Raw genomic sequence first — 16,217 nt, forward strand, 5'->3', positions numbered from 1 at the left:
GGAAAACTCGCCGTATTTAGGTAAGGAGTGTCTTTAAGTCTTTCGTGCGTGTTTTGTTTGTGTCTGTACGTGTTTTCGTAGTACGCAAAAATATTGGTCCGTGACGCGTTTTTTTCGTTTCGTTGCGTATGACTTACGCGTTTTTTAAAAAGCTAGCGCGATCCCTGCACATTACAGAAAAATCACTGTCACTAAGTATGTAATGCAACAACATATGAAATTTATTTCTCAGTAAGAAGGGCTGCGGTGCTCAAAACCAAAACTGGGTCCCCCCACCAATCTGGGTGGTACACAGCCTAGGTCGGATTGGTTTGATTTCAAATTTGATGTGATTTTAGCCAATCAGACTCCGTGGCTGGTTCCCACCCAGTTTGGTAGGACCCACTTTCAGCTTCATGCACCTCAGACAAGTCTTATACTTTCTCACCATTCAAGTAACATCACAGACAAGCATACGTCCTCCCTCCCTCAATCAGACACTGGTGAATCAAGGTGTGCCTGATACACCCCAACAGTCAATGTGGAGGACAGAAGAGTCACATAACGATAGAAGTATAATCCTGAAAGCATGCCCCAAATGATTTGTGATACAACATGACTGTGTTGTCTAAACTAAAATTCTGTATAAATCAAACTTTCCTTCCATCTGAGCATCAACCAATCACATGCAAACAGTTCTCACCTGACGAGCGTCTGCCAGTGTGTGCGTGCCTCCATGTCGCGGATGTACATGGAGATGGTGTTGCGGCGGAAGCGAGTGACAGCTCTCAACTCCTCCTCCGTGCTGTCCGGGTAGCGTGCCGACATGAGGCGCATCATCTTGTACAGCTCCTCCACCGCCTGCAAAGACACAGTCACAGTTTAACAATCCAATGCGCTTCTTCTTAACCTCCAAGGCAAACATCGCAGCTTTTTTTTTTTTTACGCTACCTGAAAGTGATCAGCCACGTTTTACTATCATACCATCTCATCATCATCCTTCTGATGCCTCTCAACTCCAAACATCACTCCTTCCAATCTCTGTGATACAGTGGGACTTCCCTTTTAAAACTACCCCCCCCCCCCCCTACCTGTGCTTTAAGCCTTCCTCCTTTTTAAATCCTTGCTGTTTCAGATTTCCTTTTCATAACCTCTACAAAGGTAACCTGCATTTTGTAAGAATCCCTCCTTCTTAAGACATTCTCCGAGTTCATAATCTAATGCCATCAAACTTCCAATCAACGAAGCAACCAGACGGCCAATCAAACCAGAAAAAAACAAGCCCCTTACCACAGTGTACTGTGAAGGATATGGCGTGATGTTCTTGAAGGCCCACTGGATGTTCTGGTGGTCGGCCAGCTGCCTGGTGAACTGGCGCGAGTGTTGGCAGGCCAGACGCAGCAGACCGTAGTATGACGGCAGCATGCACCGGTTGAACATCATGATCTCCTGGTCTTCGTGGTCCGCTCTGAAATCACACAATAACAATGCAAAATTTCATGTCAACTTCAAGAGTTAGCGTCAGATTAGACATAAATTCATAGTGCTGAACTGGCAGCAGCAGATGTTTTGCATCCAGTGAAGCTAGTTCATGGTTTGAATATTGGTTATTACAGATAAATCTACTGTCATCACTACAGATGACTGCTAGGGACAGCTTACAAACCAATTCCTGCCACTGGGTCAAATATTCATGCGACTTTCTTCATGAACCAGAACTCAACTCTGCACTTGTGGCAAGCGTTTCTTAATATATTCAGTAGATAACACTCACAGAATGTAGTTAAAGGCGATGTTCTTGCAGACATGTGCATTGCTGGTGATCAACTCCACGTTTTCTGGACAGTCTACACACACCACGTACCAGAAGATCAGCAATGCCTGCAACACAAACACATGTCGAATCACAGACTGCAAAACACCAGCCATCTTTGTTCATTCATTGATCAGTTTTCCCTGTAAAATGATATGAACTCGCCTTACCACTTCCCCATCATTTCCCATGTTTTCATCACACTCTATCTCAGCAATAACTCGTCTTTACTCTTTCCCATCGTTCGTCATTTCTGAGTCCATCTCACCTATTTTTCAGTCTATGTTTTGCAGCATAACTATAGTATAAACGAAACAGGTCTCGAGCGTCTCCTTCTCACATCCCCTCGCTTTACAAGGCACACAAAATAACTGGTTACGACAATTAGGTTGATTGTAAGGCTTCTTTTTAAGCCTACTGTCTATATGATACTTACCGAGACAGTACTATTCTTGCACATTATCTATTATAGGCCGAAAAAATTGGACAAAACGCTGAGTGGGTACAATTATCTCCCATAACCATGCGCCACCGTGGATCCCAAGCACTGTCCGAGTGCTTCCCCCTTACAGGATGTAGGTGGCGCGTCCTCTTTCTTTATGAGCTGCAGACCCTCAAAAAGCCCATAACATATCAAGAGGGGAGGCGGGAGGGAAACTCTAATAGTACTGTCTCGGTAAGTATCATATAGACAGTAGGCTTAAAAAGAAGCCTTACAGTCAATATAACACTTACCTCGACAGTACTATTCTTGCACAGAATACCAGAGTGGTGTGAGGGTGATATGTAGAGTATTAAACTCCTTAATCAAAATCACTTAAATCCAAGGATTAAGATACCCAGGCAATTTTCGAACAGTACTACCGTAAAAGAAAATATACCCAAGAAACAAACCTTAGACTGACGTGACCATGCTGGCAACCACTGCTGTGTGGTGAACTCAATGTCAAAGTCCAGGCCACTCAAAGCTTGAATACCACTGAGTCTACGGCAAGTGGCTAAAGCGATGAGGAACAATTAGTCTTAAAAATCAGCAACTTGATACTGATGCCTGCCAGGGGTTCAAACTCATTGCTACGCAGGAGTTTGAGGACCAGAAAGACATCCCCCTTGGGAAATGAAACCCGAGGTTTAGACACCGCTGCATTGCTAATACCCGAAAGGAAATTAGCGATGAGGGAGGACCTGATCAAGTGTTCAGGTCTGCGACCAGTAGCGGCCGCAATCGTGGAAGCGATGGCAGATCTGTATCCAAGAAGAGTCTTAGAAGAAAGACTCTTCTTTTGATACACTTCCACCAGGAAGTTGGCCAAGTCCTGTGTTGAGGGATAAAGCGGCTTTATCCCCTTGGACAAGGCGAAGGTGGCCCAAGCTCTCCAGCGTAAGTCGTAGAGCTGATTAGTTGATCGCCTCTTAGCGTTCAAGGAAAACTCTACTGAACTCTTGTGCAATCCTAGTGCAAGCAGTTTGGAGCGCACAAGAGCCATGCGGTCAAGCACAGACTCTCTGGACGTGGATGAGGGAGGCATGATCGAGGCTGGAGCAGACCTCCCCCGTCCAGATCCAGAGGTAGAGGGTCTACGTGGGTGAGACCGCGAAGATCTGGAAACCACGGAGCTGTTGGCCAGTAAGGCGCGACCAAAATCAGTCTTGGTCGTTCCTGCAGATATTTTGCCAGCACCCTCGGAATCAGAGATGTCGGGGGATAGGCGTAAGCATCGAGGAGCCTCCACAAGAGAGTGAATGCGTCCAAGTGGAACGCATTCATGTCTCGAAAGGGGCTGACGTACCTGGGAAGCCGAGCGCTGAATCGAGTTGCGAACAGATCGATCAGAGGACGGTCCCACCTTGCCCACAGACGCTGTAGAACGTTGTGAGCGATGGTCCATTCTGTGGAGAGAACCTGATCGCCCCGACTGAGAATGTCGGCCAGGGCGTTCAGTTTCCCCGGAACGAACTGGACTGACATCCGGACCTGATTGGTCTGGCACCAGAGCAGAATCTCCTCCGCCAACAGGGAGAGGGACCGAGAATTGGTGCCCCCCTGGTGGCGAAGGTAAGCTAAGCATGTGGTGTTGTTGTCCCCGTTGAAAATCAGAGGGGCCAAGGACAGGCCGAATGGGAGGGCCCGAAACTCGAACACTGTGCCCTCCCAAACGAACCGGAGCAGATGTCGGTACCCCGGGGCCACCAGGATGTGGAAGTAAGCATCCTGGAGGTCCCAGACATGGCCCAATCGTTTGGCCGGATGGCCAACCGGACCGACGAAGGGGTTTCCATCTTGAACTTGCACCTGTGAAGGTACAAGTTCAAGGTGGAGAGGTCCAACACCGGCCTGAACCGGCCGTCCTTTTTGGGGACGGTGAACAGGCGGGAGCAGAACCCCGGAGAAGGCTGAGAAAGGGGGTAGACCGCCTTCTTCTCGACCAACGAGTTCACCTCGTCCTGAAGAGCCTGCCATCTGGCAGGGTCTCGAGGAGGGGGGAACGTCCAGGGTAGAGCGGACAATGGAGGTTGTGACGACAGCGGTAGAGAAAACCCCGACCACACCACCCTCAAGAAAAACTGGTTGGAGACCAGTCTGCCCCACATGCCGCGGGACCGAAAAAGGGAACCGACGGACGAAAGAGGGGCAACTTGAGGGGGCGTCAACGTAGGGCCGGGACTCACTGAAAATTCTGCTGGCGGGCAGGCGCAGGCTTGCGACCACCCCCCCTGGTGGTGCTGCTTCCCCTTACCTGTCTGAGCACCCTTCGTCTTGCTTGGGAACGCAACAGGCGCCTAAGAGGAGGAAGAAGGAGGCAGTGAAACTGGCTTCTTCTTCTTCTTCTTCTTCTGAGGCTGGGAGCTGGAGGTGACTGTAGCACTTCTCTTACTCCCCGCCGCCGTCGCCGAAGCAGCGAGGCCAACCATCAGAGAATCAGTGTTCCTCTGGCGTGTGGACTCCACCACAGAACGAACAGTGTCCGGATGAAAGAGGGAAGAAGGCTGAGGAAACGTGTTCCTCAGACTCTTCCTCATATCCGGAGGCACTATAGAAGTAGGCAGAAAATGATCACGGAACAGGGCCAATAAAGTGGACCCGTGTTCCAATGGCCAATTCTGCCGCAGACGTCACGCACGATCGCACGGCATGCAAAGCCCGATCCACTCGAACCGTGTCAAGGACCCGAGTGGAATCGGACTCTGCCCGATCGGGAGGGTCCAACAGTGTGGACAGCGTGCTCATCCATGTCAAGGCCTGTGATTGGGCCTCGACTGTGGAAGAAACGGTGGCCTCAAGATTGTGGAACGAAGCAGAGCTCAGTTCCACCTTCTTGACCGAAGGCACCTCCCCAACGAACACATCACCGTCAGCCCCACCCTAAACACTCGAAGTCTGGAAAGGGAGAGTTCGAGAGTCAAAGGGAAAAGGGAGGGACGAAACAGATTGGACACGAGGAAACAGTGGAGGTGCGCCTCCCGAAGGAAAGCATGGCACTGAACCCGCGTCCTCCCGAGGAACATAAGTCGCGTTTGCACGTGAATCTGTACTCCTCAGGCGATGTGCTGCCGCTTCCACCGTGGCACTAAGACTAGGGTGGAACGCGAATTGCCGGCGGACGGATCGTTCATAAAACGAGCCGCCGGCAGACGCGGCGTGAGCCTCCCGTGCCCGGGCCGAAGCGGACTCAAAGGACGAGAGGGCGTCTCAGGGAAGGACGTCCTGAAACTGTTCAAACGTCCTTCTAGCTGTGCGAGGACGAGCCTCCTGCCTCTCGTCCTCAGACCCCGGGTCCACGTCCTGTGTGTCAACACTAGACGACAGACGCTTAAGAGAGGCATCCGTGACGTCAAGACGCCGCGTGATGTCTGTCATGTACTGTTGGAAAGTACGAAGCATAGCTTCGGAAGTTCCATCAGAAACCGGCAAGGGTAGAGGATCAGTGTTAACCTCAGGGCGACCCTGATCCTCCTCCCTATCGTCCTCCGACTCACTCTCCTCTTCACTTCCCGACAACTCCTCAAAAGCAGGAGTGTAGGGAGCTTGAGGGGGAAGAGCCGAAAGCGATGAAGCAGGCTGTGAAGAAACGCCCACAGAAGCAAGAGGCCGCGAAGACCCCTGCCCCAAAGACGAAACGTCTCCAGCAGCCGAAGGGGGAGAAAAACAACAACCCTGCGACTGTTGGGTCAGCCCAGCCAACGAACCCCCGCCATTTATAGACTGAACAGGAACCCATCGGGTCTGATCAGAAAAGAAATGGTCCGGTCCGGTCGGGGGTGCCGATCCGGTCCGGTAGGGTGGTCCGGTGTTCCGGTCCGGTGCCGTACCATCCGGAGGTCCCGTTCGGCACCGAACCATCGTACCCACAGAAGTGTTCGGGTGGTTAGGTCCGGACGTGGACATACCGTACCATCCGGACCCGTAGGTCTGGTGGTCTGGTATGGTCCGGTTCGGATCCAGACCAACAGAGGTGGTCGGGTGGTCCGGCACCGGACCATCCGGACCCGTAGGTCCGGACCCGTAGGTCCGGACCCGTAGGTCCGGTACCATCCGGAGGTCCTGTTCGGCACCGAACCATCCGTACGCACAGAAGTGTTCGGGTGGTTCGGTCCGGGCGTGGACATACCGTACCATCCGGACCCGTAGGTCCGGTTCGGTGCCAGACCATCCGGACCAACAGAGGTGGTCGGGTGGTCCGGACCGGTCCGGTAGGGTGGTCCGGTGTTCCGGTCCGGTGTTCCGGTCCGGTCCCGTACCATCCGGAGGTCCCGTTCGGCACCGAACCATCCGTACCCACAGAAGTGTTCGGGTGGTTCGGTCCGGACGTGGACACACCGTACCATCCGGACCCGTAAGTCCGGTGGTCCGGTATGGTCCGGTTCGGTGCCAGACCATCCGGACCAACAGAGGTGGTCGGGTGGTCCGGTCCGGACCGGACCACCGGTCCAGTACCGGACCATCCGGACCCGTAGGTCCGGTCCGGTCCCGCACCATCCGGAGGTCCCGTTCGGCACCGAACCACCCGTACCCACAGAAGTGTTCGGGTGGCTCGGTCCGGACGTGGACATACCGTACCATCCGGACCCGTAGGTCCGGTTCGGTGCCAGACCATCCGAACCAACAGAGGTGGTCGGGTGGTCCGGACCGATCCGGTAGGGTGGTCCGGTGTTCCGGTCCTGTGGTCCGGTCCCGTACCATCCGGAGGTCCCGTACGGCACCGAACCATTCGTACCCACAGAAGTGTTCGGGTGGTTCGGTCCGGACGTGGACCTACCGTACCATCCGGACCCGTAGGTCCGGTGGTCCGGTTCGGTGACAGACCATCCGGACCAACAGAGGTGGTCGGGTGGTTCGGCTCGGACCGGACCATCCGAACCCGTAGGTTCGGTCTGGTCCCGTAGCATCCGGAGGTCCCGTTCGGTACCGAACCATCCGTACCCACAGAAGTGTTCGGGTGGCTCGTTCCGGACGTGGACATACCGTACCATCCGGACCCGTAGGTCCGGCATGGTCCGGTTCGGTGCCAGACCACCCGGACCAACAGAGGTGGTCGAGTGGTCCGGCCCCGACCGGACCACTGGTCCGGTACCGTACCATCCGGACCCGTAGGTCCGGTGGTCCGGTGTGTTCCGGTTCGGTGCCAGACCACCCAGACCAACAGAGGTGGTCGGGTGGTCCGGTCCCGACCGAACCACTGGTCCCGTACCGTACCATCCGGACCCGTAGGTCCGGGGGTCCGGCAAGGGCCAGAGGTACTGTCCCGCACCGGACCCTAAGGTCCGGTACGGTCCCGTACCATGGGTCCCGTCCGGACCAAACCCGGAGGTCAAATCCAGTCGGGACCCGTGGGTCCGGTTCGATCCCGACCCGTAAGCCTGGAACGTTCCGGACCCTTGGTCCGGACCATCCGTCACCCGAACACCAGACGCTAAGGAATGGCGTGGGGTCAAGACGGTCCGGTCGGAGGTGTTGGTCTGAGCAACAGAAACAATGTTCCCGTCGCCCTGACCATTCGACAGAAGTACCACGTTCTGTCGAACACCTCCACGTCCAGTAACTAGTCGGCCGGAGCGTCTTATCAAGAGGGACAGCCACCAGTCACACGGACGTCAGAGGGAACCGTAGTAGCAGTGGTCGTAGGCACGAAGCCTGAAAACCCCTGCCCCCACAGGACCGCCCTGAACGGGGTCAATTCGCATCCCAACCCCAGCGGGGAGGGAATTCAGAGACCCCGTCATCTCCTCCGATCTCCCCCCCCAGGAGGCCGAAACTACTGTCGAAACAGCAGCAGACGACCCAGCGAGGGAGTTCAGAGGAGGACCCGTGTCCCTCCTGGCTTCCACAGCGGTGGAAACCGAGGAGGGCACAGGAGAGGCACCGGAAAAGGAAGATTTTAATGCCAACTGCACCCGGTGTTCCCAGGCGGTCACCCATCCAAGTACTAACCGGGCCCGACGTTGCTTAACTTCGGTGGTCGGACGAGAACCGGTGTTTTCAACGTGGTATGGCCGTTGGCTGTCAAAACCTGAGTCTCTCCAGTAGCCCCTAGATCGGATTCACCAACCCCCAAAGAGGGTTGGGAATCGACCTGCCCCCGGATTCGAGCCAGGGAGGAGAAGGAAACCTTCCCCCCAGGCTTGAAACCGGGAGGAGCTGAAGCCTGAGACTGAGGGCCGGACAACGGCGTCGAAGGGGGGGAAGCCTGTTCCACTGAAGGAGAAGGAGAAAGAAGCTTTTTCTTTCCCCTCGACCTTCCCCGAACCTTCGACGGCGCAGCCCCGCCCGAAGTCCCAGGCTCAAGCCCAGCCTGTTTGAGCAAGCTCGCATTGAGCTTGCTCAATCAGGCTTTCTCCGCCCTCCCTCGCCGCAAACGCAAAGCGTTTGGGGAGGGAGAGTCGGAGCGCCGAAAGGTCCCCTTCTCCGTGCGTAAAACATGACGCTGGGCGCCCGGAGAAGGGTTGCCCCCGGCAGACTCTGGTTCCGTAGAACCAGAGCCCAAAACAGGACGAGACATCCTACCTCGCCCTGTACGTACCCTTAAAGACCGAGAATTAACAAAATTCAAAGAAAATTTAGGTCAATACTCAAGTGAATGCGGCGAAACGAGAAGCAGACGACCGGTCACCACGAAGTAGGACGGGAGGCACGCCGAGTCCGCCACACAAAAACGGAGGCACAAGTTGAAGGAAACACAACGTAGCCTCAAGCCAGAAGTGGAAAAACACACAATAATCCAACAGGTGATAGTCCACACAGAAAAGAAGCCTCTTAGTCCAAAATAATCCGGGAGCGTAGCAGAAACACAGCCGGTCTGACACGCGCGAAAAAAGAAAGAGGACGCGCCACCTACATCCTGTAAGGGGGAAGCACTCGGACAGTGCTTGGGATCCACGGTGGCGCATGGTTATGGGAGATAATTGTACCCACTCAGCGTTTTGTCCAATTTTTTCGGCCTATAATAGATAATGTGCAAGAATAGTACTGTCGAGGTAAGTGTTATATTGACATCATACCTGTTTGTTGTGATGCATGGCTATCTGAGGTTCCAGAAGCTTGGGTTGAAACAGTTGCCACAGGTCGTCAAAGTAGTGACTGAACTGCAAAAACACACACACACCATTCACATTTTCTGTCATGAAAATACTGCATGGAATACGTATTAAATCTACAGACAATAAGCGTAGTTTCTGAACCACTGAGACATTACATCATGTATGTAAATGAAACTGCATTCCAACAGCTGATTAAAACATGTTCCCAAACAAGGACATGAGAGCACACAAGAGCTGACAGAGAGACACACACACATGTGCACGCATACACACGCACACACACACTCACAAACACACACACACACACTTTGAAACATACACAGGCATGGAGACACACACACACACACACACACACACACACACACACACACACACACTGATGAGATCAGACCTGGGAACCCTTATTTTGCACTTACAGTATTCTCAAACAAACTTGGTGTATTTCCAGAAAGGTGAGCGCACTCCACGCCGCATTTGAACATGATTCACACGCGTCCGTCAAAACGTTAATTAAGTGTACAAATACATTTAAAACATATGCTTCTTTCAATGTTTTCTGACAAAAACTGTTATCATGTGTCAAAATACTGGATCGGCTTCGGGATGCGCTTGTGAAGAAAAGTACATGTTGTCTTGGAATGTTTCTCGTCGTATTGTTTTACCCACTTAACGTACTGATCGTATTCTAGACAATCATGCGTACAAAATAAGGCAAAATCGTATGGGTTCCCAGGTCTGTGAGATTCAAAGACAAAATGATGCTCAAGCACCAACCATGAGTTTCTCTCGCTTGGTGAGCACACAGAACTGCAGGATGGTGAAGTAGCAGACCAGCTTCATGGTACCGTGCACCTGTGGGTCTGTAGAAAAAAGTGTCCACTTCATTTACTCTCCTTCCCACAAGCAGAAAAGTCAAGAGTTGCTGATAAACTGCATTTAAATAGTAATAACACTGTAATGAGCCTGAATATGCACATTCATACCCCTTCATTTCAGACCCAATTTTGCCCAAAACACCTGAACTGATACGTCCAAAACCTTATTCACTTACAAGTGTTTACTCCCCAGTGTGTCAAAGCAAATCTTTGAATAAAAAAGCACCTTGACCAAAAATCAAGCTGTGAGATAATGTAAATAGGGGTCTCTATACTTACCAACATAATTCTTGGCAACCTTGAGCAGACCCAACAGGTGATTATAGATCTGAAAAGAAAGATATAAAAAAAAAACACACTTACAAACGCAATCAAAATATTCTTGAAATAATACTGTTGTTTCTTGTTTGGTTTTTATTTGCAGAACAATGCAACTTAGTTCAATTTTACAGTCATGTATCTCAGTCTTTAAAAAATATCCTTTAACAAATGTTGTTGCAAACATGTTTGTTGTGTATACTGGAAAGAAGGAGGCAGGAGCAGAGTGAGGCTAACACGAAGAGAGGGTGCTCACCTTATGAACCACTGCCAGAGCCTCTGGGGAGATCTGCAACAGGCAAGAAAATATACAATTATTACTTTTTGACACACACCAAGACTGCTGTACCTGATTCAGAACAAGACAGCACAGTCCAAAACTACCTATCTTACAATGTAGGGAGTCAATATGACAAACACACACAGAACACATATACAGTGGTACCCCCCTTTTAAGACCCCCCATTTTAAGACTCCCTCCTTTTTAAGACCTGATTTTCTCAGATTTTTGAAGGTCTTTAAAGGGGGGTTCCACTGTATGCAGAAAGACACTGGAAACTAGTTGCTTGCATCAAAAAACACCCACCTGTATGTCTTTGGTCTGGTGCAGAGAGCGCCCCGAGCGAAACAAACTGCGGAACTGGTTGCAAGGGACCAGGGACATCAGCAGGTAGGCTGCAGCTGTAAAAGAACAAGACCAACATTTCACCACACAGCAGTGGGCACAAAATAGAGAAAAAGAAACACAAAAATGAATGAAGTCACTGATAACACTTGTTCAGCATTTGCGGGAATAAGTCACATAATATAACAAAAGTAAAACCAAACAGACTAAACAGACACAGACACACACATCTACACACAATGAAGAAGAAACTAAAACGCTTACCGTTTCGGACACGAGGGTTGTTGTGAGCAATGAGATAGTGCTCGACCCACATGCCCATCTGCTCGAGGACCCACATGTGAGCGAGTTTGTTGCGAGTCACCTGGGTGGTCAGCCACTCCATCACTGCCACTGGCGCCACCTTGGCCAGCTGAAAATACACACACATCAAGAATGAGATAACTGTAAACGCAAATTAAATCAGCATAGTATAACCCCAACAGAAACTCTTCTACAGAACAAGTGAACTCCAACCTGAAAGAAGTGGTTGGTCGATGTAGGATTGTAAAGGAAAGTTCTAGCTGTGACAGGCAGAAACTATAGTGCAGAAACCCATACACTGCATGCAGCGAATGCAATGGAAATTCCAAGCAGGACTTCACTGTAATACTAGTTAGGTCAAAAGTAGACAAGGCATTGCCTGCACTACCAAATGTCACCAATTTAAAGTCTCAACCTTTTACCATTTATTGAAGGGTCTTTTGAGCCAGAAATAACTTTTCAAAGACTTCACAGAGTCTTTTTACCAAAAGTTCAGTGCCAAAGTTTAGTGCAGTGAGCTTCATGAAGTACACTCCTCGAAGTCGACCTCACCCAATTAATACCGGACTTGACAGTCATAACTGAAGCGAGAGCTCAAACTGAGCATGTCAATAATGCAGCCTAGTTTAACTAATCCACACAAAACAAGAGGTATTCAAAGACAAAGTCATGCTTGGTTAACAGCACAAGACAAGGTGAAGACTCACATCCCACATCTTGTGCAACACGATCTGGATGAAGTTAGGCAGGCCAGGAGGGGGTGTTGTGGTGCCCGTGTTGAACTCCACCAGTAACGTCAGCAGCTTGAAGAAAGGCTGCGCGTGCTGGAACACTGGGTTGGGAGTTCCTGACTTTGACACGATCTGCAATACCATGAGTCCAAACCTTGACTTAGCACTTTTAAATAAACAACGTTTCTATAGGGCGAGTCCTGTTAATTGGCTCCAGGCGCTTTACAATTTCATAAGCACAGACACTCTGCATACAAAACTAAACAAGAACAAGTTTGTTTGTTAACTTCGACACAAAGCGACAACATTTCAACCCATAAAATGTATCTCTCTGGTAAACATAAACCATTTACAGGTATTCACAAGAAGCTCTTACCTCTGGGCTAAGTTTCTTGATGGCAGTGAAAAGCGTGTTCACGATCTGCAAAGGAGAAAAATATGAGAAACAAATATTAAGGTACAGTATCACCCTTCAGAAAACAATGAAATTGGTTATTTTCTTGATGTATATCTAACATATTACCTAACATCTTTTTTTTTCTTCTAGATACTGTGAAACCCCTACTGTAAGACTCTGCAGTAACTTCCTCTCGTTTACTCAGGTTTTCGCTGTGTTCAATTTGTAAATTAAACCCCAAAGCCCCTTGTCCTTCAACCCCCCCCCCCTCCCCACCCGCAGTCTCTTGTTGCTTATCAATTTGTAAAGTTAAGTCAATAACTCACAGTGACAGCCAGTGAATCGTTCCAGCGAGTGAGACTGTAGATGAGGTTGGTAGTCTGCCTGATGTTCAGCATGTCACGGATCTGGTTCAGCAGGAATGGGAAACCCTACAAGGAAACAAAACAAACGGTTCAACAAATTTTACAATGTGTTCCTGTATCAAAGGCATTCAAGCTGATGTATGATGGGTGTTGAACCTTGACCGTGATACCAACGTCACTCAAATTTCTACTGATACAACAACCTGCTGCCAAAAAATAAGCCAGTAACCAAGAAAAATCGTCATAACAGGAGGAATTTTATAAATGCAGCAAACAGATAATGGTCATTTGTGTGTGTGTGTGTGTGTGATCATATCATTAACATGATCCTGTAAGAGATAATAATCATTCTGCAATTGAACACATTTGCATTTTTTAAAAAACCCAATCCATATCATATCAATACCCCCCCCTCTACACCCCACCTCCTCAGGCCTAACCTAAAGAAACAACAACATGGTAAGATTTGTTGTTCCATATAAGGCTTTTTATGCTTATCACCAATGACAAAACAATCTGATAATGAATTCAAACAGAACAATATAATGTTGTGTCAAGTCATTGCAAACAGTGCATTAAGCCCCCTACCTTTCCCCCTCCCACGATGGCCATGTAGTCCTTGTGTGGCAGGTGGAGCTGCTTGTCGCTGCCCCGCGACTTCTCCACCAGCAGCGAGATGAGTGCGATCATCTTCTCCAGCGCTGTCGGCTTGTTGTCGTCTGTCAACGTCAGCACCTCGTCCTCTTCCTCATCGTCCGACAGAATCTCCACCTGTCAGAGATGAGGGAAATAGTCTCAATTTGTCTTTTGACGATACAGTGGAAGCCCCTCTTTCTTCTTCTTCTTGTCGTTCGCTGTTAGATCGTCAGTCCGGACTGCAGGGCGAAACGTGCTGTCCTCTCGGCCCCTCCCTTTTAAGACCACCCTAGTGTAAGACTCCCTCCCTTTTAAGACCCTGTTTTCTCAGATTTTCTGTTCATAACCTCTGTACACTTGCCCCCATTTGAAGAACCCCTCCTTTTTAAGACCTGACTTTATCAGATTTGTTTAGGTCTTAAACTGTAGCTGTACAATAAAAACAAGACCAGGACAAAATCTGACTACTGCCGAGGCTATTTTGGAAGCAATGCAAAGTGACAAACTTTGATAGAAAAGATTATCTGGCTAAGCAGGCCGGCGCAACAGATTGCAGGTGTGCCTTAGAATGTCATTTTCCCCAAGGACACATGGTTTTGTGTATATACACAGCATAAGCATGAACCCATGCTAGGTATCTGACAGAAGCAGAATAGACTATTTACATATGACACACATTCAAGAGGACATCCCAAAGTTTACCGGCAGCCACGAAGGCCAATGGTAGGCAAATTGTGTGAAACTAAATCACTGATATCTTCTCAGAGGTTGCAATAAACAACATTGTACACAGCCGGGAATATACCCCTAATGCTTTGACCGCGAGGGTGTTAAAAACCATTTATCATCATCATCATCACCATCCCGCAGGCAAACACAAGCAGAAGAAAGAAAACTGTGAACTGAGAGAGTAACTCACATAGTTCTCTTGCTGTTTCTGGCCCATGTAGAACTGGACCATGGTGGAGATGCAGTTGATGTTGGTGAGGAAGGAGCACTCCTCCTCCCCCAGCTTGGCAAACTCCAGCAGGAACAGGAAATACTCCGTCAGGTACTTGCTGTGTGGCCGCACATGCTCAATCTGCACACGGAGCAATAGTGTCAGCGTCATTTCTGTTTGAAGTATGCACATATAAATTTATCAAACAACTTCCATCCCCACATTCGCTTTTCACACAGAAAAAAACAACCAAAATTAAATTGACAAGGCAAAGAAAATCTGAAAAGAAAGAAAGAAACAAATGTCAAGCAGTAAAATACCCAAATGCGGAAAAAGTGTATTCGGATAACTTACGATGGACAGAAGTTTCTTGATAAACCGTGTCACACAAGATCTGTTGCCAAGCTCGGATACATCATATTCTCCATCTTCCCTGTAACAAAAGATACATAATTGAATGCGTTAAACAACCATCACCAGCAGACAGATGTAATACAAGTCAGGAATGTTATATCTGTGAGTCACAGACTTACAAGCCTGAATGGTTTTAAGCCAACCAATGATGTGAGGACTGTGCCAGAGTGTCTGATCTCTCACCCGTGCTAAAAAAAAAAAAAAGTCCTTCCAGGTACAAGTTAGGTAAAACTGTACATCAAGTTCTCTAGCTGAAGACTGTGCTAAATCTCACATCGCTGGGAAATTTGGGTCGCTTCCTCCCAGCGGGAACATAGCTTACGACTCAAGAGGCATGACAGGTGTAGAAGTCAAGAGGCAAGGGATTGTTATGGAGTGTACAAGATTTATGCATGACTTACCCCGTGACGTTGGGCTGCATGTACAGCTTGGCATGCTCCCCTCGCAGCAGGTGTAGAAGTAAAGAGGCAAGGGATTGTTATGGAGTGTACAAGATTTATGCATGACTTACCCCGTGACGTTGGGCTGCATGTACAGCTTGGCATGCTCCCCTCGCAGCAGGTGTAGAAGTCAAGAGGCAAGGGATTGTTATGGAGTGTACAAGATTTATGCATGACTTACCCCGTGACGTTGGGCTGCATGTACAGCTTGGCATGCTCCCCTCGCAGCAGGTGTAGAAGTCAAGAGGCAAGGGATTGTTATGGAGTGTACAAGATTTATGCATGACTTACCCCGTGACGTTGGGCTGCATGTACAGCTTGGCATGCTCCCCTCGCAGCAGGCTGGTCACGTGGATCAGCAGGCGGTAGAACAGCTGTGCAAAAAACATCACAGTGACAATGATTTATTTGGACGCTTCAGTGAGGATGTGAGGGCGGTGTGTGTGCGTGTGTGTGTGTGTGTGTGTGTGTGTGTGTGTGTGTGCATGTGTGTGTGTGTGCATGTGTGTGTGTGTGCATGTGTGTGTATGTGCGTGCGTGCGTGCGTGCGTACATACATGCATGTGTATGTTACGGACATGTGTGTGTTTGGTGAAAGAGGACGTGAAATGAAAAAAACCAGGGCCACCATATCCCAAAAGTCAGAGATGTCACAACATTCATCCATTTCACGTCCATCTGCACCTCCCCCATAACACCACTGACACTGATTACTGACCTGTCTGACAACGTGGTTTGGACACTTGATGAGGATCTGTATGGGCCACCAGTCATCCTCTGCCATGTGGTTGATGAACCACTGTATACAAACAAAGAAAACATTATGCACCGTGAGATATAATAGA

The 16,217-nt window shown here is 49.5% G+C and overlaps 1 protein-coding gene and 1 non-coding gene across 2 annotated transcripts in view; both read right to left on the minus strand.

Moving 5' to 3' along the window:
• Positions 1 to 16,217, minus strand: part of LOC138953619 (ubiquitin carboxyl-terminal hydrolase 34-like) — a 98,622-nt gene that overhangs the window by 15,535 nt on the left and 66,870 nt on the right. The window contains exons 57-73 of the mRNA XM_070325494.1: positions 16,091 to 16,171; positions 15,664 to 15,746; positions 14,873 to 14,951; positions 14,498 to 14,659; positions 13,531 to 13,713; positions 12,904 to 13,008; positions 12,557 to 12,601; positions 12,157 to 12,312; positions 11,411 to 11,558; positions 11,108 to 11,202; positions 10,778 to 10,810; positions 10,483 to 10,531; positions 10,103 to 10,188; positions 9,290 to 9,373; positions 1,754 to 1,860; positions 1,270 to 1,447; positions 683 to 840 (exon numbers count right to left, since the gene is read on the minus strand). Of these exons, the coding sequence (XP_070181595.1) occupies positions 683 to 840; positions 1,270 to 1,447; positions 1,754 to 1,860; positions 9,290 to 9,373; positions 10,103 to 10,188; positions 10,483 to 10,531; positions 10,778 to 10,810; positions 11,108 to 11,202; positions 11,411 to 11,558; positions 12,157 to 12,312; positions 12,557 to 12,601; positions 12,904 to 13,008; positions 13,531 to 13,713; positions 14,498 to 14,659; positions 14,873 to 14,951; positions 15,664 to 15,746; positions 16,091 to 16,171 (1,832 nt within the window). The remainder of the gene's footprint in view (positions 1 to 682; positions 841 to 1,269; positions 1,448 to 1,753; positions 1,861 to 9,289; positions 9,374 to 10,102; positions 10,189 to 10,482; positions 10,532 to 10,777; positions 10,811 to 11,107; positions 11,203 to 11,410; positions 11,559 to 12,156; positions 12,313 to 12,556; positions 12,602 to 12,903; positions 13,009 to 13,530; positions 13,714 to 14,497; positions 14,660 to 14,872; positions 14,952 to 15,663; positions 15,747 to 16,090; positions 16,172 to 16,217) is intronic.
• On the minus strand, positions 8,174 to 8,292 carry LOC138954006 (5S ribosomal RNA). Its single transcript, XR_011451675.1, has one exon. It is a non-coding gene; the product is annotated as a 5S ribosomal RNA (ribosomal RNA).

This window comes from Littorina saxatilis, linkage group LG17 (assembly GCF_037325665.1).
Source record: "Littorina saxatilis isolate snail1 linkage group LG17, US_GU_Lsax_2.0, whole genome shotgun sequence".
Classification (NCBI taxonomy): Eukaryota; Metazoa; Mollusca; class Gastropoda; order Littorinimorpha; family Littorinidae; genus Littorina; species Littorina saxatilis.